Source organism: Xiphophorus maculatus, chromosome 3, assembly GCF_002775205.1.
Source record: "Xiphophorus maculatus strain JP 163 A chromosome 3, X_maculatus-5.0-male, whole genome shotgun sequence".
NCBI classification, from domain to species: domain Eukaryota; kingdom Metazoa; phylum Chordata; class Actinopteri; order Cyprinodontiformes; family Poeciliidae; genus Xiphophorus; species Xiphophorus maculatus.
Genome location: NC_036445.1, coordinates 21,261,221 through 21,288,657, shown reverse-complemented (window position 1 = coordinate 21,288,657; position 27,437 = coordinate 21,261,221). Strand labels below are relative to the sequence as shown.

At 36.2% G+C, this 27,437-nt stretch overlaps 1 protein-coding gene across 1 annotated transcript in view; it reads right to left on the bottom strand.

The window, feature by feature from the left end:
* The window catches only part of cdkal1 (CDK5 regulatory subunit associated protein 1 like 1), a 193,291-nt gene that overhangs the window by 80,723 nt on the left and 85,131 nt on the right, over positions 1-27,437 (bottom strand). The window contains exons 6-7 of the mRNA XM_023330649.1: positions 25,673-25,776; positions 2,151-2,317 (exon numbers count right to left, since the gene is read on the bottom strand). Coding sequence (XP_023186417.1) covers positions 2,151-2,317; positions 25,673-25,776 — 271 coding nt within the window. The remainder of the gene's footprint in view (positions 1-2,150; positions 2,318-25,672; positions 25,777-27,437) is intronic.

The window sequence follows — 27,437 nt, the reverse complement described above, 5'->3', positions numbered from 1 at the left end:
AGTCCACGTGAAGCTGGATGCACACCTTGTAAAAAGTTGTACCGTCACACCACAGAATATTTCCCACAGGTGATAGTAATCATGAAGATGTTGTTTTTTGGGTGAAGGGGGAAATGAAAGAGAGATCTTTCTCTTCAGTTTTCTCAGCAGTGAGTTTGATCTTAGAACTGTCCCACAGAGGCAATTTTTGCCCCGTGTCAATGTAGAATCATGGACACTGGACCTTACTGAGTAAAGTGATACCTGCAGTGCTTTTGATATTACTCTGGGTTTGTTTGTGACCTTCTCGAATCTTTAACTGACTTTAGTTTCTCCTGTGTTGTTGAATTTGCTACTTTTAAGTTTTTTTTTAAGAATACTTTATGTTGTCACTCAGGTTCTATTTCTGCTTTCTGCATTTCAGGTAGTTATTCATAAGGCTGATGAAATAACTTTATAATGTTAAAATTTCTTTTATGATCTGAAACATTAAAGTGTAACAAAAGAAGCAAACAGAAGACATATGGAAATTGAAAGATGCATTTTTTTTTATTTCACAGCACTGCAGGTTTTCTCCTGAATAAACTCTTACTATTCTTGCTGACATTTTCAACTCAGTTAATGAACTCATTGCAGGACTTTACAACTAAATATGAAACTGAGCTACAAGGACAGAAATCATCTCTGTTGAAAATGATATTTGCACTCCTTGATCTGAGCATTTTCACCACAGAGAGCAATTCTTAAATTGCTTGCTGTAGCTTCATAGAATTTAAAAAATAACCTTTTCTGCAAAGGCGAAATCATTCATTAAGTGAAGGGTTACCAGAGCTTTTTAAACTACTCCAACTGGTGTTTTCAAGCATTTTTAAGAATCAGAATGATTCCTCTTGCCATAACTCTTGTGTCTCCCTTATAAGAACTTAACATAGGATATACTGTATTTGGCAAATTATGCATGTTGAAAGGCACAACATATCTATTTTTGCTTTTGTTTTAGAGCCACAACATGGACCACAGCAGCCTAGCATAAGCCGAGGTGGTTTGATTCATGCCTTAAAACCACATTAAAAGCAAACCATGATTGTTTATTTTTGTAACTGAGTTTCTTGTCTTAGCAACTGGAACCACTTTTTGTTTGTTTTTCGGATCATTAGGAACAGCAAAAGCAATTCCTAGCAGAAGTTTCCCTTACTCAAACTGCAGCCTTAACTTTACATCATACATCTATAGATTAGGAATTTAATGATCCTAAATTAATAAGATTAAGACACCATGCTTTAGAAAGCTGCATATTTTTTGTGGCACTCTTTACTCAGACTAATGCCCTTATCTCCTTTTCAGTTTTCATTAGCACTACTCTGAGCTACTTTAGTGCCTAAAATTTCTCTCTAAATAAATGCACTGTCAATTCATAGTGAAATCTGTGATAACATTAATATATTCTTTCCCAATTAATTCTAGACTGTTCTTTCAAAGACAGACAGCCAGCTAAAAATTAAAAAAAAGAAAAATCTCATTCTAAATAATGCATCTTTAGTGGAGTTGGAGAAAATCAGAGGAACAAACTGGGGGAAAAAAGCGAGGGTAAACAATGTCCATTGTTCTACTAGAAAAGACAATAATGACTGATAGAACTGGGGTGGCTAAAGAATACACAATGGTCTTTAATTGACTCATTAGAGAGGGAGAAAATGAACTAATGAGCAGAGAGAAGGCTGGAGCTGAACTGCTTGGTAAGCAGAATGGACAGCAATTTAGTTTATTAAATCTAAGCAAAGCAATATTGTTTTTTCACAAAGAGAAGAGAGAGTATGAGGCTTGGGGGGGCAGCAGGGGTGGAAAACCAAACGATGTGGAGGAAATGGTCTTACGAGCCTAAGTATTTTAGTTAATTTGACCAAAATGTACCATTATTTTGATTATACTTTTGGGTGGCATGTGAAGAGTCTAGGTATTGGCATCAAGGAACCATAAATCAAATTACAGTTACAATCTGAGGATTATAACAAAACAATCACATTAACCATCATGCAGACCATTTATGATACAATAAGGACCTGGTTAGGTTTATAATTAGCCAAACAACGGCTGGGGTTGTGATTAGGAAAACAAGGGCCAATGATAAAAGGTAAAGTGATGGAAATCAGATTGTGTGTGTCTGTGCATACCTCCAGGTGTTCCAGGATGTAAGGAGGGTTGGTCATGCCCAGCCTCAGCATGGCTCCTTCAGGTATCTCCTGCACTAATCTCCACAGTAATGTAGGCAGGTCTGTCCCTATGTCTCTGCCGTAAGCACCAGTGTCTTCACTTGTCAACCAGATCTCACACACTCCCTCTGGAAAAATAGATGGAAAGAAACCACACTAAATAAAAAAGCAAATTAGAAAAGCTGTGCTTTTCAAAGCTTTGCAAGTCAAAACTGATAACATAGCCAAAATATGTTTTATAACCAATAAGTAGTTTAGGATCATCCACAGGGAATGATTGCACAAAAAAACAACAAATTGCTGAGTTGGGTAAAAACTCCCATGTGGGCTTTCTCTACTTTGATTATAGCTGCCTTTACACTTCAGGGAATTTCAGGCTTCATCAACAGAGTTTAAAATAACTTCACCTATTGTAGGTAATGAATATTAAACCCCCTAGGTTGAAGCCGGGAGGGATTTTCAACAAAAGTGATCTGTTTGTATCCCAAGAAATCAGCTGTGGGACAACATGTGAATTTACATCAGATATGTTACCAGTGTAGCAAAGTAAAAGCAATTGAGACCAGAAGTTCCTTTTTCTCATACAAAATGGGAAAAAGAAATTGTTTTGTATAAAAGCAGAGGAGATGAACAAAAAAAATAAACTTGTGTTTAATCAAAATCCATTTTTTTTTGTTTTGTCAATTTATGCAAATTTCTTCAAACCACCAATAGCCTACATCCTCTGCTTGCCAAAAGCTCTCCTCCAAATGCTTTCCCTCCTTTACCTCACTAAGCCCCTTGCTGTCAGTATCTAAATGCTCCAAGGCTTTAGTAGAACCCTATTCATGACAGTCAGTGACAAGCATTAAAAATAACCATCCTACAAACAATTACTGCAGGAATGGGAAGGTCAGATGCAGCAAGAGGGGATGATCTACCGGCTTCACAGTAAATTAGAGCCACGCTCAGTGCTACTGTCTAATGATCTGTCACTGGGCTGTAGGTTTGGAAATGGTCGAGTGTCTGCTTAAGCTATGTGTTAAGACATATTATCTCATGCAGGCACACAAAAATAGATTTGCACTTACAGAGGCACAAGGCAAATTGCACGCACACTGGCATAAAAATGTGTGCAACCATCATTATCATTAACAGTGCGAGGACAGACAGAAAGATGCATGTGGTCATTTAGATAGCAAAAATTATGCTTGGCTAATTGGACAGTGGTGTGTGTCTGTGCGGCGGTTGCGTCTAACAGAGAGATACAGATGATACAAAGTAGGAGTTGGATAGATTTTCATGGGAGGGCTGAATTAAAACTGATGGAAGTGTAATTGTCAGAAGCTGATTTAAAAGGTTTGGCGATATCATCATCATGAACATTAAAATGCAATGAAGATTTCCGAAACCATCCATGTCTGAAAACATCAAAACCAACAACTAATCTCACATTCTCAGATCATATCATGCCAGCAGCAACACACACATACACGCACAAAACAGTGTGCCCTTTGTGTAGGACTCAGTAACAGCGGAATTCATTAATTCTTTTTATCTTTTTAAACTTCTTTTAAAATAATTTTCTGGGAACACCAGCGATGTTTCACAAACATCATAGTTGCAAAAGCAATCTTTTTTCGAAGGGTTGCTGAAAAGCTCGAGGTCAAGCTCCACACAGGGACATATTAACCACCGTCAGTATTCATAATTAAAAAGAATCTGTTAAAATTTCATGAAGTTACTGAAGTGGTGGTTTGCAGCAAGATGATTTATCCATAATTTGAGATGTTTGTGATCTTTCAGTCCTAAACAATAGTGCTGAGTGGAGTTCTCTCTCAACTTGTGTGGGATAAATTATTTCAGTCTCACTCCCATGTCAAGGCCCTTTACTGCATCATCTGCATCCTGAGATTGAGTTTTTTTCCCCCTACATCTAGTCCATCAGCAGTCAGATTTAACATAACAGCTCTGCCCCAGAGGAGCCATGCCTGAGAGGTTGTTTAATACAGGGTCAGACCTGTAGTTAATTGGTCTGAAAACTGAATGTATTCCTCCCAAAACAAAATTCCTGAGATTCCAACAACACAATGCTGCAGAGGTTGTGTAATGTCTGCTTTATTGTGGCTTCCTAGTTCACTGTGTTGAGAGAAGGGTGATGCTTTGGAAAATCTCATGTTTACTCAAGGCCATAGTCATTAGTAGATCTCCAGATAAACCAAACAACCTGACCAATAATATGGCCTTTGGCTTGCCTCTCTCTGTTCCTTGTCATTAGGTGTGCCAATGGTGTTATTGTTGGCCAGGAATGTAGGGAAGGTAACCGTCAGGAAAAGCCTGCTTGTCCTCCTCTCTCCATCTGGTTAGACACAAACTACACAGCTGCTTCCTTAGGGTATAAGCAGTGGTGTCTGGTTGAAATGATGTTCCCAATATTACTTATAAGCACTAATTACTAAATATGATGCACTAATTACTAAATATGATAAGTGAAGTAATGATCAGGCTTTTCTAGCCCACACCGATTTCTAGTTTTGCTTAGGGTCTTACATAAGTAAAAAAAAAAAAGGAGAGAGGGTTGAATGTGCGGGGGTTCAGCCTTTGATAGAGGAAGCAGCCCTGATTCAAACAGTATATCACAAATCAAAATATTTCCACATACTGTTGTGGAAGATATTTGCTTCCTTACAGATTTTTCCTGTTTTTGCTATCCCCTCCACCCCCCTGCCATGCCATCAAATGAATGTTTCAGATCACTATACAAATGTTAAAATCAGCAAAAGATAGCCAGAGTAAATACAAAACACACACTGAAGTACTGCATTAGTTTTAAGGCGGATGTAAGATGTGCACCTTCCAAAAGATGCATCTCATAAATTCACAATACTTTCATAAATTTCTTTTTTTTTCTTTTTTTTTGTGAAATCATTTTCTTTTTGGTCAGCAGTGGTTTCCACCTTAGATGCCTTCCATGAACACATTTGTTGCCCTGCCTGTTTCCTATCATTGCATCATCAAAGTGAGGTCTAAAATGCTTTGGAAGCTATTCTGGGTTCTTTTGTGACCTCCTGGAAGAGTCATTTATGTGATCTTCTGGGAAAGTTCCCCACTGTTCCATGCTTTCTCCATTTCTGTATAATGGCTTTCACTGTGGTTTGCTGGAGTTCTGAGGCCTTAGTTTCTCAGATAATCATGAATTTCTTTAGATTGTTCCATGATGTGTTGCTTTTTGAGATTACTTAACCAACTTTAGGTTCTTAAACAGGTTCACTTAATATGTGGATTAAGTGATTTTATGATTCTACAGGGCAGGAAGGGGGCATGGTGTGGCTAGTGAAACCTAACACACAAAAACATGGTTTATCACAGTTAATTAATGGTTTACCAAAAGGGGCAGTTTTATTTCCAAAAGGGGTTCGGTTGGGTTGAATAGATGATTTTCTTTAATAAATGTTCACAATTATTTGAAAATATCCTATTAGTCGTGTCATGTTAAATATAAATATCTTTACTCAAGCAAAAAGCATCCAATTATTGTGACAATAATCACAAATACCAGTTTAAAACTATGGGCAGTAGGTAAAAAAATAAAACGAAAAATAACTAGGATATTGTAACATACATGATTTGATAAAATGCTCTTCACATAATAAAATAGCAAAACTAGTTCTAAATGCTCTTTTCTGTTTCTGATCACAGGATGTGATCCCCAACAACAAATGAAGTTCTATAATTTCTAATAGAACTACATACAGTAGGTAATATTATATAAAATTCTGCTGCAGAAAGTTTGGTTTTAAAAAACGAGAAATACAAGCTGAGTAAGAGTATCTACCCCCTATATTTCACCTGATATAAAGGTAAATGAAGAAACAGAGAGAGGAAACAGTTACACTATGACGAACTTCCTTTTGTCTTTGTCCAAGAACAACAGACGAATAAGCCTCAACGTGCGTTATACACATCAAACAATCAACACTTCAGTTTTCCGTCAAATATTTGTGTGCATTCTGTGCAAGTGCGTAGCTAGTTTATATGGCTACTATCACCCAAAAGCATAGGTAAAAACTAGGGATGATTTGTGAAGATATCTGCAAAATTCTTGTAACTTTAAATATATTTAAGAGTGTTAGCCATACTTTTTAAAGTAACTATGTGAATATGAATAGCTCTGCAGATTTAGGGTTGGTGTATAGTTTGAGAAAATGTTAACTTTTTAATGAAGTAGTTTTTACAGACTGTTTTACAGAGTTAGAAGCTAGGTATGTTTTACCTTTGAGTAGAAATAGGAAGACCTGGGACACAACACCCAGGTTCAGCTGCACACCAATTTATTTCTTCTGGCTTCAATGTAGTTTTACATATTTGACAGCAAGGGACAGGATGTCCTAGTTGTCTAACAGTTCTGCTCAGCACACAGGATAAGGACTATATGAACAGACTGAAATTGATTTTTAATATTTCTCCTGAAATAAGCTAAATCAACATATATTGAAAATATGTTGAAAAACTGGAACAGGTGAAGATCTAGTACATGATTCTGGCTTTGTAAAAACACTCATAAAGTAAACTACTAAAGGCTACCAGACTTAATTTTCAGAATAGTTCAAATTGCAAAAATCTTTGCATTTTACATTTTATCATCAGTTTTGCAGGAAAATGTAGAGTGAGCCAAGTGCACAGAACCCACATGTGAAGCTCAAAATAAGTGGATAGTCGATTTAAAAAAAATTGCTCATTCACTAAAAATATTTTCCTAATGTGATCATTTGGAATAGAAGATAAAAACAACCCCCCAGAGTAGATTTTTGTATATTCCAGTATCCTATTTGCACTTTGTTAAACAAAAAAGAAAAAAAAAACAAGCAAATTTCATTCCTTCCCAATCATACATGTTCATGTTTAACATTTGTTTTATCTTAATCTTTCTGGCAGGATGTTCGTATGGATTGGGTGCCACAGGCAGTCATGAAAATTATAATATACATGCAAATTCAAAATATGCCACTGGATTATCTGAAAGGGCACATTTCCAAGGACATAATTCAAAAATGGGAACAGGAAGTTCCAGTATATAGTGTCCATGTCTCAAAAACAAGAGTTTGGCATTTTAAATCTCACAGCAAAATAAAAGTGTTAAAACTGATTTTTTTTTTCCTGATTGCATTACTTGACTGGCTTGTTAAATGTGAAAAGGTTATCCAACTCTGCAACACACAAGAAAACAACACTATATCTAGTTCTTACTTTACGACCCATGCAAACTTTAATCCAACAAAAAATTTGTTTAAAATAAAAATCTCTGTATTACCCTCAGATTTGTAGTTAAATTACATTTGTGGGTAGCTTTTTTGATAAAGAAGGGCTTTCTGTAATATTGGCCAAATATGTGCATTGTGATTTGAAATAACTCTATTAACATGTACTAGTTTCAGTTATTAAGTGGACTATGGAAATATTAATTATGGTTCCAAAGCTAGGCATTTCAAATATTTTCATAAAAAAACACATCTGAAGTACTTCTTAAGCAAAAGAGCAAGACTTGTTTTAACCGTTACCTTTCCTCAAGTGTAATCCAAATGCATAATTACATCAATTAGATGCTGCTAAGATCAATCAGTTCATTTGCTTAACATCAATGTGCATCAAAGTACACATTAGAAATGCATAACATAAATGCCACACTCATTTAAAGCAAGGCCTTCTTAGAAATGATTCACTTCTTCACATGAATTACAAACACCTCAGTTACAGCTAAGCAACACTTCTGTACAGTGCCAATGACTGGAAGGCCTGTCTGACCTTCAATCACATTAGTGTGTTTCCTATCCTCAACTGCTTCCCGCTGGCTATCCTATTCCACAGTAAATCTCCTCACTCAGCACTGGGAGAAAGAAATCGTGGGAAGATGTCAGTGCACAAGGTTTATAAAATCAGGCAAATTCTAAGGAGAAAAAATTAAGCTTCTGCAAACTGAAGTTAAAAATTAGGAATTAATTGACACTAAGACAAGTACATCAATACCAATTAATATTTAGTGCATTTTAAGTGTTGATATGATGGTAAATGTATCAGAGCATCAACACCATAACATTATAATTTTAAGAGGTTTATTTGCCTATTTAATCCTACTTCAAAAAACAACAACTCAATCTGACAATGCAAAGAAATCAACTGGGATAAATGCAATTATTGTATTTCTTAAACGTTACTAATAGAAACATTTTCAGTCACGCACACAGCTCAAAACCGAACACTAACTAGAGCTCATCTTACAAAACTCACCACCACAATTTATACACCAACACACATACACAACAGCTTAATTGCAGTAATTAACCATCCTAATTTAGACCAACGACTGTGACTGTTGACGTGGTGTGTGGGTGTCTTGGCAGGTAGCATAATCATCATGGATAAACCTAACACACACTTTTACATGCAATCATCCTCTCACAGGCACGTTTAATAAAGACATGCCTATGTGAATGCACACAGACATGTTCATGTTCCACATGTATGTGTTTATTCATGTGTGGCTGTACATGCATGGCTTTGTCAGCAGCCCACACAATCCTTCAAATACCAACACATCAACTTTAGCCTACTTTCACACATACTTCTGAACCGCAGGCGTGACCTTTAGTGTGTGACTGCGCAAGAGATAGGATGTCGAGATTCATCAAAAGATGTGTGGGTATATATATGTACATCCTCAGGTCTTGTGTGTGGTATAAGACCCTGCAATTATATATGTAGGTCACACACATTCTATGGATTTATCAACAGTAATTGGCAAGTGTGCTGTAGATTTTGTCCAGTTGGACAATCATTTTCTGTGTATGTCATGAATGCTGGTTGTCATAAAGGAAGCTAATTTTAACATTTATCTTACAAGTTGGTAATGAATGATCTGAACGTCTACTGTGTTAATGATGACCAGAAATATGTGAACAAAAAAAAGAAAATCACTATTATTTAAGCTATATATTGCAAGGTAATTGAGATGCACTTAAACATGAGAACCAGGAAAGTGTGGCATGATAGAGATACAGTAGAATAGATAGTCTGTAGATATGGCTTAGATTAATATGTAAACTACAAAAAAGGATAAATACGCATCACATTTCAGACTAGATTGACTTATCCAGTAAATATTATGACAAAATCTCCTGTCTGAAAAACGGTGTTTGTGTTTCATTATGGTCCCAGTGAGACTGGAGTATTTTTCAAGTTTTTTGTCAAAGTAGATATTTTCTTAAAGACAAACAGATTACAAGAAGAAGTAAACTCGATAATTTTCAAAGATAAAATCTACAGAAAATCCTGTAGATAACTCATACGAAACAAAAAAAATCAATGATACAGCAATAGTCAGAACAAAGTTCATTAAGACTAGCATAATTGTTTAGTAAGATTACATCTAGCTCACAAGAACACATTTCCTGAATCACACTATTTCAACCATCTCTGTTCAGTGTAGAAGTATCCAGCTGAGGTTCAAATAGTCTATTTTAGATTATTAACTAGATACAAAATGACATCCCAAATTTCCCACAATTATGAGATATTAATTTATCTCATAATTTTGAGATAAATGGGTATGAGCACCAGCAGGAAGCTCTGAAGCAGATTTGAATCATTAGCAACAGAAAACATTTAATTATTATTATTATTATTTAATAACATCATTTGCTAATTTAATCATTAGCAAATAAGGGTTGTCCATTGGAGGATTCTCACAGTGCTTGTAACCTGATTCCTTGCCTGTCACTCCTGTACCTTAAATGCTATGACAAAAAAATATTTAAAAGAGGTGTGGATCAGTGGTAAAGCAGGGGCCCCTTATGCAGAGACTACAGTCCTTGATGCAGCTGTCCTGCGTTTGATTCCTGGCCCCAGGCTATTTCCGTCATGACATCTCCTTCTCTCTCTGGACTACCCTCTGTCCAGAAGATAATGAATAAAGGCCACTAGTGCCAAAAAGACTTAAGAAAAAAAACAAAAACAAGGTGGGGACTTGTTCAGTCCTCCTATGCCCACAAGCTACTTCTCCTCTTACCTCTCAAACATATTTACGGGAAGATGACAACTAGCTAGTGCTTAGTGAGACAGGTTTCACTTTGATCGGAAACACTGTTGTGTTTTAGTATGAGACTTTATTGTACGTCCCTGGTTAGTAGTTTTCTGCATTATCACCAACACTTTCACAAGTGTGTTGACCAGTTAAATCATTTCAGGATAAAAAAAAAATCTATACTTTATTATGAATTGTAGAGTGGATAAAACAAGGACTTACCCACTCTCTTAAGAGCTGACCCAGTATAAGCCTATCAAGATAATGAACTTGTACCATACGTCATTAAAAGCACACAAAATGAAGCTGAGACAGAGACAGCAGACTGGTGGGACGATTGGATTACAGAGAGTGTGAGGGGAGAGAGATTTAAGGGAAGCTACAAGGACAGATCTCATTTCTGTATGGTTCAGAGACTCTAGGAACTGCAGAGTGCTTGGGGCATTAGACACACAAACACACACACACACACGCACGCACACATCCCAAAACCGAGATTATATATGGAAATGAGTTCCTATTAAAAAGTCATTGAAGTGGTAATGGTTCATATCGTCTGTCAAGAAGTCAAGGCAGTGGACACACACATACACACCAATACTTTCAGCCACACAGATGAACTTAGCTAAAATACACACCCATCCACACACATATATAGCACTACAGTTGTGTTATTAATCAGACATAATAAGGTTTAACTCCTTTCAATTCAAGGCTGTTGACCTAATTTTTTTGAGGGTTGTTTGTGTGAACGTGTGTGCCCGCGTGGGCAATAATTTGATAAATAATAATATGTCTGGTCAGTATTTATGCTAATATATTCATGAGCCACTAGCAGGCATCATGTTTGTGTTTGTTAATTCATTTAGGCAGCGTGTGCAGGGTGTATCTGTGTGTTCGTTTGGAATTAGTTAAACCGACAAAGCTTGGATGAACTATTCACTCAGGCTTGTGTATGTGCAAGTGTTAATTAGGTTAATGTTATTTAATGTAAAAACATGCATGCATTAACGAAGTACTACACTATAAAACATTATCTCTACTATGTAAATGTTAGTATTTTTATGTAAACATATTGAACATTTTCCCTATTGAGACTTTGGAATACTTACTGTGGTTTGTGTGCTGAATGAAATAGTGAAGACAGAGATAGGCCATAAGGAAGGGCTACTGATCCCAATCTCCTACACATTTATTAAAGCCTCATTAGACAGCTCAAATACCATCACTACTAACTAGTACTTATTACTACTTAGTACCTACTACTAAGTACCGTACTAGTAAGTACTACTTAGTACATATCAAACATAGCATATTTTAACATAAGACAATTATTATATCAAGTATCCACTATGTAGGCGTCCAGGTATAGGTTGGATAAATTTTATGAAGAGTTTACAAACTGCTATTTCAGTCATTTCTATAACTGCACAATATTAGGTCATCTTGAAATTGCAATGTTAATGTGTAAAATTGTGATATTTCCAATAAAGCCACGATTTCATTCATGTTTTCTTATCCGTTTTTTAGGCTTTCAGCACTGTGAGCATTGAAGAACCGTCTGTTTTGGAATTTTCAGCAGCGATACTCATACGAGCTGATTGAACTGGAATGAAAGTGAGAATTTTTGATGCTTTAAACCACCTTTTGCAATATTAACATGACAACAACAGTTGTAATGTGTTGTTCAGAGGTTGTCAACATGTTTGGCGCAGGTTGTAGTCCTGATGAATCTTATTTGATCAAGGCGAGCCAGAGGACCTTTCTTTACAGCCACACGAGAACATAATTCAACTGTAGGATATGTAGTTCATCTTACTCTAGGAAGAACACAAAAGCACAATCTGGGAGAGAGGGATGGAAGGAGAGACGAAAGGTATATGTATTCATCTTTATAGTTATCAGCTATTGTACAACTACTGTTCTATCTGAACATCAACCTTGTGTTCTAAGGGATTTATTTTAAGTGGAAATAGGTGAATAAAACTGTTAGTACAGTTTTGATGAGCACACTTTCTGTGCTCATCAAGGTGCAAATTTAGGAAAAGTGCAGAAACTTTATTTGCATAGTTCAGTGAACAGCAACCTTCTGCCACTGAGAGCTACTTAATGGGTACTGAGTAATACAAAGGGCTACCAGTTTGATACACATGGTTTACTTTTAGTTATATCACTTAATGATTTATTTTTTGAACAGCTCCAAGGCAAAGTCATATGATCTTTAGGGTAGACCTAGTGCTGGCAGGCATTTTGTGGGTGACTCCTGGTATAGCACATTTAAGCAACACGATAATTCAAAGTGATTTATATGATTAGAAAATATAAGGGACAAACAAAAAATGTTTTACTAAAAACAAAAGTTAATGTTTCAATTATTAATAGAACAGGCAAAGGCAACTCTAAGATGAATGGGTTTTTAACCTTGATTCAAAGGAACTCAGGGTTTCAGCATTTTAGCCGTTTTCTGGAAGTTTGTTCCAGATTAGTAGAGCATAAAAAACAGAATAATTAAGCTAACTACAGCAACATACCAACTTTATCTGTCCCTCTGTGCCGAGCCGTAACCATCACATTTGAGTCACATCTAGGAACACAAAGTGCATTTACTCTGTTTCTGTTTTTTTGATATTTTTTGTACTTTGCTTTTCACTCTTGCCTGTTCCTTGTTCTTATAATCATCTGTCCTATACTTTTCCTTTCAGAACTGCCAACTAATTGCCTCCCAATTATGTATTTTTTGCTAGTACATTTATAAAACATACATTTTCCAAAGAATGTTCCCTTGACAAAACATTTAAAACCGGTACAAAAAAACGAAAATTGTGTTAATTCATTCAATGGTTAGTCAATTACTGTCACTACACAGAAATCACTAAAGGACCTCTGTGTAAAGGATAAGTAAAATGGAAAACAACAAGAGCAAAAGAGGGATAAGGAGAGATTCAGAGAGGTGAGTGCTGCAGACAAGTCCCAACATGTCCCAAGCATGGTTATTGTAAAAGCCATACAGCGTCACTCTCCTTTCATCCGATCTGATCAGTCTCTATTTTTCACCAAATTTTCAAATGGTTTACATCCCTCACTTAAAAATAAAGAAGTGTGGCCTTCAAAATTATACATCTTCCTGAGCTGAATTGAAAAGGTACAATTTCTAAAACATTCACAAACTCTGAATGTACTTCTACAATATGTTTCAACACATCTTATAGAGCAACCATTATGAAATAAATCCCTGAACATTGCATAAGTATTTTTTTAAATAAAATGTGATGCTTGATTATAACTTTATCATCAAATATTTATCCTATTACATAAAAACAAGAAAAATTGCAGCCATATCTGAGTTGGGAGGTTAAGATACTTTGCATTCTGTTCAGATTAAGCTTAAAACTACTTTTCTCACAAAAAGCTACAGTAACTAAACATTTTAACAACCACTGCTGTATCTGAACAACCCTGATCAAATTGTAATAAACATTTTATATTTATTAACAATACCAATAAAAGTTGTTACTGGGGCATTATGCATCAACACAGACAGGAAATGGCTGAAACAGAAATGCTTTTTGTAAAATTACACATTTCTGTTGACAATTTAAACTGTAAATAAATGATAATGTCTTCATGTGGCTAAATGAAGACATTTTTAAAATAACCCTTGACTGTTGAAGTAAAACCCTAGTGAAAAAGTAAAACCCTAGTTTAACAAACCCCAGTTTATCGTCCACCTACTTGATTTTGATAATGTGTGCAAAACTGCCCTTTCATAACATTTCAAATAAAATACACACAATGAATGCAGAACCACCTAATGTTAGGACATCATATTGGATTCTGAATGCACCGGATTTAAATAGCATAACAGTCTCTGGAACCAGTACAAAAACAAACATAAAACAAGTCTCTTTAATAGTAAAAACTTTATACACAAAAGAATCATGGTAGTAAATCATGACAAGGAACATGTTTGCATCTGAAAAATAAAACAAGAAAAGAGGAATGGTTCTTTGTTGCTTTTATTGTAATTTAGTGTTCAAAAGTTCACCACAAAATACTAAATCTGATGGGGGAGAAAAACATTATTTGTCAAGAGGCAATGTCATCCACAACCTCAGGCTTTAATAGAGAGATTGAGTTGAAACAATTAGAGGAAACATTTACTTGCTGACAAACAATAGTTTCAAACATTTGTAGAGCATTTCTCTGAGGTCTCAGAGTGTGTTTCCACTTATTTGTGTATGCGCGCGTGCATCAGCTGTCTCCCCTGTAGCCTTTTCATGTCACCCAACTCTAGGGGCTTGCGGCTGTGGCCATGGGTGGTCCAATATGTGAGAACTGCTTCCTGCAGGGGGTGTGAAAAGACCCCCTGATGGTATCAAAATATATACCACAGAGGGATGAAATACACACAAATGTATGCCTAAATACCACACAGAGCTGCAAATCACACCAAAAGGATGTGAGTGTTTTACACTTCAGATATGACGGCAGTTCATTTTTGCTTTTGGGTCACAGAGCTAGAACAAGCCCAAGTCTATTTTTATTTTCTTAAATAGTGTCCCACTCCCTTCAGTAGTCTTTCCAAAATATTAACTTTGAATGTTTGTCGGTTAGCTACCATCTTAGTATGAGTATCGTTTACAATCACCTCATTAGAATAAGCTATTTAAATCTAAAATTAAATACTCAAACTTCAAGTTACTTACAGTTATATTACAGTGGCAACGTTAGTTCAGATTCCTCAATGTGAAAATTAATCAGACACAATTAAATGAAAAAAATATTTAAATACAGTCAAATGTTGGTACGTCAATCAGTTACACAGTAATTAGCTCCTCAGTTAAAATTGTTGACAGTTTCTACATTTTAATTAGTCATCAAAACATCCAATGGATAGTTAAACAAATCAACATAGGGTTATTTTTTGTGGGTGCTTTCACATAGAAAAAAATCCCCAAAACACAAAATAAAAAAGATGCTGATTAAATATGCCTTTCAGAATGGACTGATTTATGGCCTTTTCATAAAATGTCAAATCATTTAGCATTCTGTAATCAAATATAACAATACTGGTTTATCATCAAACGCCAAAGCAAACACACGAGGGTGGAGCACAAACCACTGCACAACAAATAGTGAATTTAGGGGGAAAATAGCCCCTTTATGGAAATCTATAATGAAACTTATTACAGATTTAATTAAAACAATAAGTTTAATTCTGGAAAAAATAATTTGAACCAAACTGAATGAGAAAAGGATATCCAGCTATAGAGTAATATATGAGGATAACTGGAACAGTTTTTCCAAACTGCATAAAAATATTTGTTCTTTCAAATGGTTTTTGGAAGAAATGTAAAAACTCAGCCCTTTGATTTGAAAAAAAGATCAGCAATAAAACTGATAAAATGGGACTTGCTTAAGCAGATAACTTAAACTTCCATCAGGAGGACAGGCTTAACCATATCTTTGGACTTAATTAAGATGTATTCTATCAGAGTACAACTAATGCTTTCTTCTCATTTTCTAACATTTTTTAGCCTTTCTTGTCAGCCTTTCATTAGACTTCATTTGATTTTGCTTTCTTTTAAAGGTAATTAGTTGTGTTGATCACAGCATTGATGTTGGGTTCAAGTAAATCACAGGTAGACAGTAATTAATTGCGATGTGTGGGTTGGTGGTGTACATGTCACTGTTTGTGTGTGTGATCAACAAAGAAGGTGGTCAATACTTTCGGAACCTGGGAGCAGTGGATATTAGTATTTTTGTTTCTTTTAAATTGTCAGACTATTACAGAGATCAAATTGAAATGAAAGTGAAAACTGTCATTTAACAAATCTCCCAATATTAGACAGCTAATTGTCTAGTTATGTTTAGATTTGGAAAGGCAGCTAAATTTGACAGCCCATATCACTACAAAGAAATGGATCTAAAAAAATAAAATAAACTACACAGGTTGAAACCTATTCAACCTGTGCATTAGATATGCGACTCTTCAAATTAGATTTTTTTAAAAAGTCAGTCCCCTAATGTAAAATCAAAACTTACTGCTGACTAAATTATACATTTCTCCAAAGAGAGAATAAACATGTAAACTTTTGATTGAAATATATGATTTATCATGAATTTATCAGTCTGAAAAGTAGAAAATAGTTTATTAAATTCAAGAAGAGAAACTTAAAAAAACCTTTTTACTTCATTGTGTAACATATAATTGATAAAGTTGGGAGCTGACTTGGACTAGTTTAACAAGTTAAGCAGGTCAACTTATCCATCAAGACGATTTTGTCTTGATGGATCACAAGGTTTCGTCTGAGTTTTTTTATCTAAACTGAGGTCATTGGAAACATGTGCTTCTGAGGAAAGATGCCATAAGGCAATGATCAAGCAATCAGAAACACACTTGTGATAATTTGAAATCTATGCCCTGACTTAGGGCGTCTTCACACCTGAGAGTCTCGTAGATTATGTTCCATTAGAGACAAAATTACAACATTTGTTACATTTTCTGCTAGTGGAGTTCACTTTCTCACTGCACTGTGTCAAACAGAGCAAACCCTTTGAAAAAACTGTTCTCCCCCTCGCCTGTGGTGGCACTGCACCAAGAATCATTGAAGAAAACACAAAAACCTCTGAAAAAGACACTGAGTGAAATGTAAATAAAAATGGATCCACCAAAACAATTTGGTGGATTCAATGGCAGATTTCCTAAAATATCTTGTCCTGTTTCGTATCAAGCACATAAGAAAAAATAATTAGATGTTTGTTTTTTTGTTAAATCGAGTTACTTGTAAAGATACAGTAATGTAAAAGCAGGTTTCCGTTATCAATGACAGGGGTCGAAAGGTCATGCTTTCATGATTCAAAGACATTTACGGGATTGCTAAAAGACTGAAAAGTTCTCAAATCAGTATTAAACAGTTTAATCTGACCAAGTATATACATCATATTGAAGCATATGAACCTAATTTCTTGGGCCACTTATTTTCTACTGATCCTTTGCTCCTGTGTGTGTGTGTGTGTGTGTGTGTTTATTGCACTGCAACTCAGTTTGGGCTAACAAATTTATAGTTTTCATAGGCTTTGCTGCTTTAAACTTGATTCACAACATAGTTGCATCTCTCTTTTAAAAGGAAAGCTGTGACATGCAACTAGGAGCTGCCCTCACTCATTCTGATAAATTACACAAAAGAAAATGAGGACAGAAAACACATTAAGAATTATATGAATGCAATGAGTCATTGACCATTTTTACTTTACACATGAAGATGTGTATATTTCCATACATATGTGTATATAAAAAATATACATTATATACAGATATGTATATATTTGTATTTACACATCTCCTATAGCAAAATGTTGCACTTGCAGTTTTTCTTTGAGAAGTTTTTCTAATGCTTCTAATTTTAATACCAAATGACAGAACAGCAGTGTGATGAACAGCTAAAAAAGAGGGAACAAGCATAAATAGAAACACAGAAATGCACTTTGGAGAAAGGACATAAAACCCAAATGTGAGTCAGAGGATTTCCAGCAGTTAAACATTTTACCAGGCACAAGATGACTCTCAGACAATAACAAGGCCAGAAAGCCAAGCACATGGCTCAAACATTAATTCAAGTATTTTACTGCCACCTATTGACTGAGCAGGGAACAGGGTCCCCACCCCCACAATATGTTGTGCAGAGGAAAACACTGTAATAAACATAGCCTCTTAGTGAGGAAAAAGGGGGAAAAAACTGGGAAGGGGAAATATCAGGAAAATAGATTTCAGAAAAAAGTAACCAGTGCAATAAAATAACATTTAATGTTAAAAGAAATCCCATGAAACCATTTCTCCATTATCAGAAAAATAAACTTAGCGTATTTGCAGGTGATTACATTTTTTAAATTCATATTTACTCTCGTTCTTCCTTTTACAATCCATTTAGTGACCCCCCCACCCCATCCCCCCCAAAATAATAAAAAAAAATCACATGACTAAAAATAAACAAAAGAAAACGAGCATTTGAATGTATGTCTTACTGAAGTTGAGACATCTGGAGTTCCAGATTTAGATTGCATTACATACAGTAACACAGCAACAATCCAAAGGGAGACAGATGTAACCCTACAGTTGTAAATGCATGTGAAGTCCAGGTGTAACATAATATAGAGTATTTAGTAGCACAGTGCATTTCAGTGGAAATACTGTAGGATGGTAAAATAAAGTGATTGTCAGAGGTTGTAAACTATTCTGATGTGGCAAAGTGGAACAGCGAGAGGAGGGGTGTGGACAAGTTCACAGAGGACAGAGCAGATGGTGTCTGCTGGACTTACACAATCACACACAAACACACAGCAATGCACGCAGACACACAACACACTGGTGACATAATAGCAGCATGCCAGGTGTGTGGTTGGTGGCCTGCAGTCTGGCATTGACTGGGAGTTGTGCGTGTGTCCCTGTGTATATGTGCTCTCTTTGTATGGAAGGGGCCCCCTATTCACTGCTCTCGGCTGCCAGCTTGGCACTAAATCACAGGAGTAGACGGTACACACACGCGCGCATATACTCACACACACACACGCCCACGTGCACACACACCACCCTCTGCTGTCTTTTTGTCCAGCTCAGGGAGAGAATTAAAAGAGGTCAAACAAGAATATAGAGGCAGAGGCACAAATGAAGGACAGCAGCAGTTTAGCTGAACTTTAGGGGTAAGCCAGAAATAAATATATATTTAAATGGTACAAGAACTGAGACAAGAAAATAACAGTCCCCTCTCCTCTTTACAGTCCCAGTGGCTTTCAACTTGTCAAACCAAGAATAAACAGACAGACGCAACACGAACACACAATGAGCCTCATGTCCATGCATAATGAGCTCTGGTAGAGGTGAGGCTGCAGCTGGGTTACACAAACCTTGCTTGAAGAGACAGCCTCAGGAAGTATTCATTGTGTGTTGGTGAGTGTGAGTGCATGAGAAGGTAAATTCCAGAAAAAATGTGATAATATAAAAGCTAAAAATGTATATTTTTTCACATTTTCTGTAACTACAATTATTTAGATCAGGAAAAGCAAATGGAACAAATTACATTGAAATTTTTCAGTCATCATTAGGAAACACTATTCTGAAATTGATTACGGTACTTTTAAGGTGATAAAAAACACAAACATTCTGTGTTTTTACCAACTAAATCACACTCACCACCCTCAACCTATCAGGGAGAGAAATGTTGCTTCAACGGGCCTCCAACAGTAACTGACACCTTGAAAAAGGAGAGTCAAACCTAAATGTTGGTAAAAAGCCATCTGTTCATGGAAAGTTGAGTGGAAGGAAAAATGTAGCCATAGGGCAAAATTAACAGATAAGATGCGTGGAATAGATCATTTTGTAAAATGAACCTAAATAAGTTCCACTTTTTGAATTGAATAACTGAAACAAACATATAACCTCTTTCAGTTCAATGTAACTGAGATGCTTCAGTGTCAGGCAACCTTAAAGGGTGTGATGAAAAAAGAATGCTAACACTTCCTTCCTTATATAAGTTCTGTAAAGTGCTATCTTTAAAGCTAAGAGAAAACATAGGGGAACATCTCCACATATTAAGTGCAAACTTGACACTACTTTAAATGTACGTACTGTGCAGCAAAAGAACAAGCTTTATGGCTGAAGTCTTGAAAGCTTCCCTAATTCTGCACAGTTGGTTTATGAACCCTGGTGTGCAAGCTTTTATGGCTTTAAAAGCAACCTTTTTTTTAATTTGTGCTGAACAAAAAGTGTTCAGCGCAACTGACACCACTATACATCTGTTGAAATGTTTCAGAGCTCTGCACACATACAACTTGTTATTGCTGAATAGTGCTTTGGTACAGAAGTGGTGACATAATGTATGGCCGAACGCTGGCGTAGCTGTAGCCTGGGTTATATCTCAGTTGTAGCACACAGGGGGAAAACCTCTGTCTGTGTGAAAAACATCAGCGAGTTATTGGCCTGGAAGTGATTCAGAAAATCCATTTTAGCTTCTCCATGAGAGCTCTTGCAGGGGATAATGAATTTGACTGCCTTCATACAGGAAATTTGTACCCATTCTTGCATGCTCAGCAGTTTTCCACTTCTTTTCAATAAATGGCACTTTGGTGACTAAACTGTGATCAATGCTCCCATCAATATTTAAATCTCTTGGCAGTTCTCCCTTTGGCTTGAGTTTTGTTTTCAATCTCTGCACTCTACAGGACGCTGTGATAATGCCAACAGCTTCTGAACTTCTTCACAATCACATCTGCTTTGACCCAGTGCATCTGCCAAACGTGTTTCCTGCATGACCAAACTCTTTTCTCTAACCTTTTCTGTTCTGAGGTGATGACCAGTCATCCCCTGCAAGGTTCACTGACCCTTCATGTAATCTGATTCCAGGTGTAATTCAAAGGCACTAAACTATATCTTGCAACCTGAATAATCCACTCAGCCATATAGGATCATAGCCGACGAACTTTGGCAGCCTCGTCTGGCATAACTGCAGCAGCAGAGGCAAACAGGAGCTGACACCTGTCACAGATGTTGGACCTACCCAGCGAGCTGTATATCTGTCTGTCTATCTCTGGCTATCTGTCATATGTCATCCAGCTGGAACCCAGAAACTAAGCAGTGTCATTTCTGTTAATATCTGTGTTTAACACTGATGCTAGCAGTCATGTGGAAATGTGAAAAAAAGCAGATGATGTCTCTGAACATTAGTGGGGTTTTTGTGCCTGCAGTGCATCAAGTAAACAGACAATTTGAGAGGCAACAACATTACTCCCATCAACTAATTGTAAAATTATTATCATGCAGAAAAACTAAGTGTTCTTTGAGCATAGCAACATTTCATGAAGGTATTCAAGCTAAGGCTGGAGGCTTAGCTTGAGCCCAAAATCTAAATTGCATCATGATTGCTGCAATGCATGTCACACACTAATATACTGTGTCATGTGGGAATGATCCTCGTGTGTCTGTGCCTAGGAAGCGTCACATCCTGTTTCAGACAGGGTCATTTCAAACACACCCTAGTGACAGTTTAAAATGACAGGGCATCAGCAGCAGTGAGGAGTTTGAGGACCACAACAAAAATAGAGCTTTATCTCTCTGGTCAGCCCTGGCATCTTACCCTGGCACTGTTGCCCATGTTATTTCTGAGAGCCATAATGTTTAGAGGACAGGCTTTACTTTTCTCAGCATGATGAATCCATAAAACTGACAGTAAATCACTGACTTCCATATTAATTTCAGTAATAATTTTCAGCCCATTAAGAGGGCAGAAAATTCCCCAGTCTATATTTCTATGCACATGCACAATTCATAACAGCATCACATGAAATAAATGTGACACATAAGACTTGATATTACAAAATATCCCCTTCATTATGTTACATTTAAACCCATGAAACATGTTCCTCAATATGCCGAAATACAAGGCAAAATACTCTGCGACAGCAGTAAGAGTTGTGTTAAAGGAATACTTTACACAGTAAAGTTGAAAGTAAAGACTACATTGCAGAGGTAACTAAAAATCAATAAAAACAAAAAAAAATAATCCTGTTTGAATATCATCTTTGACAAGGACACTGAACTAAATGCAACTTGCTGACTGGGAGTAGATGGCGCATGGAAGAGTCATGGATTGGAGTGGCACAGAAGGATAATATTTACCAAGAACTAAGAGGATTTCTTTCATTTATACAAGAACTTAAGGAGGATACTCCCACTTCCAGAAGAAAACTATCAAATACCAGGTTTTCCACCTTTTTTTCTTCTTTTCCAGAAAAATATGCACCTTAAGATGCACCCTTTTCTCCTGACACACAGGCCAGCCCACTCCCTTCTTCTCACCATGTGTCATAAACTCCACATATAAACCTCTACACTCATCTCCCAAATAGTCATACACACCCACAAGCTTGTCATTTGCCATGACATTCACAGCCTCCATTACCTGCATGCATTAACAAACCTCTCTGATGTTAAAAATTATACATTCATACATTTGAATAATTCAGATTACTTTAAAAGCTGTGCACGCACATTCTCCCACCCTTTTCCAGATGGAAAGAGAGCTATATACCTCAAATCGTATTTGAATAAATCCCATAAATCCTTTCAAAGTTCCCAGAGATAAACCAGTCAAATACCTCCAAAACTGGCAGGTCGGCCAATCAAAATTAGCAATTCATACTTTCAGCGTATTTCCATTCAAAACAGATCAAATAGTAAATCAAATTGCAGAGTCCATTTGTAAGACTCAATTTATTTGAGATAAGAAAAAGGTGGCTAATAGAGGGAGACGGAGAGGATGGGGGAATTGCTTCACTGCCGTGATGTAATTCAAAAATATTTGATGGAGAGAACACACTGTGCCTTTCATTCAGAAATGTGACATATCATTTCAACTGTTGAAGAAAACAGACATTTCATGTGACAGAAAATGTATACATCAGATTACCAAATGGTGCACAATTGTAATTATTCCTGAATAAGAATAAATAATTCTGATGAAACCTTCTTATCAATAATGCCACTCAGCAACAATAAAGTACTTTAAATGTTTTCTCAGGCTTACCATTGAATACCAAACCGACTAAAGTTTGGACTTAAACAGTGGAAAAATGGAACCCCCACTTATACACTTATCCTTACTTTTTGGGTTTTAGTTACTGCTTATGAATTTGACCTGTTGGTAAAGTGCCTTGAGATGAAATTTGGTCTAAAATCAAACTTCAAAATAAACTTGATTGAATTCAATAAGAGCAGACTGACAGTCAAACACCATTTCCATATCAGCACCTATGGCCATTGTAGTCTTTAACCAGATGTTCACACATTATACAAAATATTTTCATTTGGTAAACAGGTCAGATTTAATTTCCTGATCAGTATATCCAAACTTTGTAAGCTCACACATTTCGGTCTCTGTCTTCCTATTTATGTCTTTAATTTGACTCCTTTGGCTCTCAAAATGTTTTTGACTTTGTCTAAATTTAATGGCTGTACTTCATGGCTTCTCCTAAAAAAGTCTCTCTCTAATATATTTTAAATTAAAGCATAATTCTGAAGTAATAAATCAGACTTAGGAACAAGTATATTTAAAAATTTGCTTGGGGGGGTAATTTCAGCCTCACAGAAACCATACTAACTGCTGTGTGCACTGCTGTTTGCAGGTTGCTATAACAATAAATGGAAGTAATCATGATGGACCAGATGAAATAAATTTAGCTGCATAGCTTTATTGGTTGAAAGATGAATAATTATAACTGAAAACATATTATGAATTTGACTGGTTTGGGAGAATTTTTTATAATCACCTCCTGAAAAATGTGAAATAGAAATGTACAATACCGTTAAATGGAACAGCCCCCCCACCCCCCCAAAAAAAACAAATTTCTGAAAGCTGTAAACTCTAGAGCATAGTCTGATGTGAATTCTGAAATGAAAAACACATGCAAAAGAATGAAGTGAAAATAAGTTTTGGGACATCTCCAGAACATCAGTGCAAAGGATTTAGATTCACAAAACTATCCTAAAATGCAATGAGAAAATCGTATACTGACACTTATATGCTGTGATTTCTCTGTGCAACATTCTTTACTTCATTGAGGGATCCTATTACTTGGGGCTATGATGACATCATCATGCCACCTTGTGGGCAGGTTTGGTCACAGGTCCCGTCATTAAGACATAGAAATGCTTTACATGCATTCATGTCTGTTTTACATAGATCTGTGGATCAATTACAAGTAAGGTGTAATATTTTGGTTATTTATTGAAGAAAGATGTATAGTTAGGGTATTCAGTTATCTTTACCACTAATAACATCATCTCTAACTACCTCAAGTACAAGGATTGTTAGCCACTGTAGTGAATATTTATGTAAATGTGATTATTAATTAATTGCATAGCTCACTTGTGAAGCAAGCGAGCTATACACTCCCTTTGCTTTAAAAGTGAGTGTTTAACAAATAATGTTTAATGTATTTTGTTTTTCTATTTTCAATTGAGACAACTGTAATAGTAACAATAATAATGAAAGTTGATGCCACTTTTCAGTTTCCTTTTGAGTTCTAAAAAAGCCCATCAGTAACAACCTGACTGGTGGATTGGTTAGTTGATGTTTCCAACTTACATAACAGTTTTTAAGTACTGTTTTAATTGGAGGATTCAGTTTTACTTGGCATTGGTAGGTTTTCTTTAAAAAAAAAAAAAAGCATGACCCTTTTATTGACAGAAAAAATTGCATGTGCTGCTCACAAAATATCAAAATGTCTATCTTTTCAATCTTTCCAAAACCAATTGAGGTTTTGTTTATTTTATTTTTTTAACACATCACTTGTGTGTAAAAACACACACACACACGCCCACACGCCAACACACATCAAGGTCTGGGCAGCTGGTGCGTTTGCCCTTGACTGCCCACCCTGTGGCAGTGGCATAGATGCAGCTGTTTTGGAGGGATCTGGGAGGGACTTACTAAAAACTGCCCTTGACAAGGACATCTTCTTTTCAATGTTTCTTTGCCCCTGTAATGTGAGAGCCTCATCAAAAAATTATGCCTTATTTTTGAAAAGCCATGGCTCATATAAATGTTGCTGCACTGACACAGCAGAATCCAGAAAATGTCCAACAAGAACATATTGCATTTCTATTAAGCTCTGTGTTAAAGAGATTTGTGTACATTTCATGTCACAAACAAGAAGAAATTCATAAAACCAATATTTGTATATTTGTGTGTACAATATAAATCCTAATAATAATATTGCAGCAGCTGTTTGAATATTCCCACACAAAGCAATTTTTTTTTTTTTTCAAATAACACTACAATAATATATGACAATAAATTAGTGCCCGTCCTAAAACTGATGACACCACTGCTTCTAGGTGAGATAGCTGGACTTCTGGGGCAGCAGTGTGTAAACTTGCCCTTGTTTGACCCGCCTGGGGCTTGATGGAAGAGTAGCCTGCTGTGCAGTTTGGGATTCTGGGAGAGTGCTCTTAAGAAACAGATGCCAGGGCACAACAGCTGTTCCTTTGGCACAAAACTAAAGCCAACTGGCAGGAGCCTCTCCCCAAGAACAAAAACATCAACATGTGTTACTCAAACCGAGAACCTCGTAATAGGACACACAAACATACAAATATGCTGCAACTGCACAGCAAACCAAGAGCAACACTCATGGGCACACACTGAATTATAAATCAAACTACCCCACCATACTCTTTCCAAGAACATAGATACCCTTGGCATGTTCATGTCTACAACATGTTCAGACAGTAATTACTAGTTGTGTATTTTCTGCAACTTTCCTATTACCATCTCTATTGAATGATTTTATAATAATAAATTAATAATGATTAAATACCGACATTCTAAGTAACATGGTGATTGTATGTGTAGAGTCAAATTAAGATACTCACCCTGGAAAGACTGCCTAGCTCGTTCCACAAGCTCCTCTATGGGATAGCTGGCCAAGTCTCCTCGAGCATGTTTTGTCTTGCAGTACGTACATGCATTCAAACACCTGGACCAACATGAACAAAGTAGAAAGTTGGCTCATCATCACTTTGAAAAAAAGCATTATTTTAAATAAAAGTACAAGTTCTGTCATTGGTTGAATTAGATTAACAAGCACTTGGTGTTTAGTTGAGTTTGCTTCAGCTTAAACAAGCAAAATATACTCATACAGCTCCCTTTTAAGATCGACGATTTAAAGTGTTTGACAAAGAAAAAAAAAACACAAAGCATATAATATACAGACAATATAAAATGTAAGGAAACAAAGCAAAGCAATGATGATTCATCTTCTGAACAGAAAGTTAAAAACAAAACATGACATAAATTAATCAAACATCATTGCAAATGTTCATGAAAACAAATTGAAACTGTAACAATTAAGGGAAGAAACCTAAATGAAAATACTTGATTTTGAGTCAACAGATAAGCCTCACCGTACGTTAAGCCAGAGTCAAAACTGTCCTTTTCCTCATAAAACCCTCATAAAGACTTTAGCTCCTTTCAAAAGGACCACAGACAGCTGTCTTTAAGGGAACAGTGGAAAGCCTTGACTCAATGCAGTGTTCTGTTACAAAATAGAGAAGCTTAATTTTAATTGACCGTGAAAAGACAGAAGCTGAAGAATGAAGCAGGAAAAAGAAAATTTTAAAAAATATAAAAAATTACTGTCTCACACCAAGATGTAGAATGATAGCAGTGAATGGAGTCTGGGGTAGATCTTAGTTTCAAATAACCCTTTATTTGCATCAAATAAAGGTTTTTTTCTCTAAGAGTGTAAGTCAACTAAAAAGCAACAGAAAATTGAGCAGAACTATTTATATAGAGAGCATTTGCAAGGATGACCTCAAATTTGTCACATTGGACTCAAAAACAATATGTTGCTTTCAGCAGTTCATTTATAAATATAGACAACATTCAACTCTGATTCTAGTTGTTGTTTGCTGTTAAAAACCTAAGCAGCGTATTGACTTAAACAGTGTTGTTCCATATGCAGAACAAGTGGTCAATGGTTTTCCTAAGAATTCCCAGAAGAAAAAAATTATTACACACAACACAACAAAACCTTCAAATATTATTTATCAATCAAATCAAAGCAGTATTTATCTGTATGCTGGCAACTTACGTCAATGTGAAAAGATGTTCAACATTTAATTTTAAGAAGTACTCCTCAAATGCAGACAGCAACTTATTGTGTTTGTACGGGTAGTTTTATCAATACATTTTGCCACAACTGGCCTACTGAGGACATTTGTGATCTTGATATGGCCCACAATGGAAATGAGACTGACACCCCCACTATAAGGGTATTGTTGATCCTAGCCGAGAGCACTGAAGATGGTAGCTAGGTCACAGAACCTAACTGTGGAGAAAACACAGACAGATGGGGTCCTGTGTACAAGCATGCACACACACCACTGGGGGTACATCCATTCTAATGTGATCAGCCCTCACTGAGTGGATCACACCAACATTAATCTCAAGAGACAGTCAGAGGCTTGGTTGTCAGTGTGTGTATTTGCATCAATTATGTGGACGTTTGCTCATATGGCTGTGTGAGTGCACTCCTGATAAACATTTGTCCAGTATCACAACAACACAGTGGATCTGACTTTTTCATAAGCTTCAACAAGCTGCAAAAGGTAGTCAATACTTTAAGACTTAGAGAGT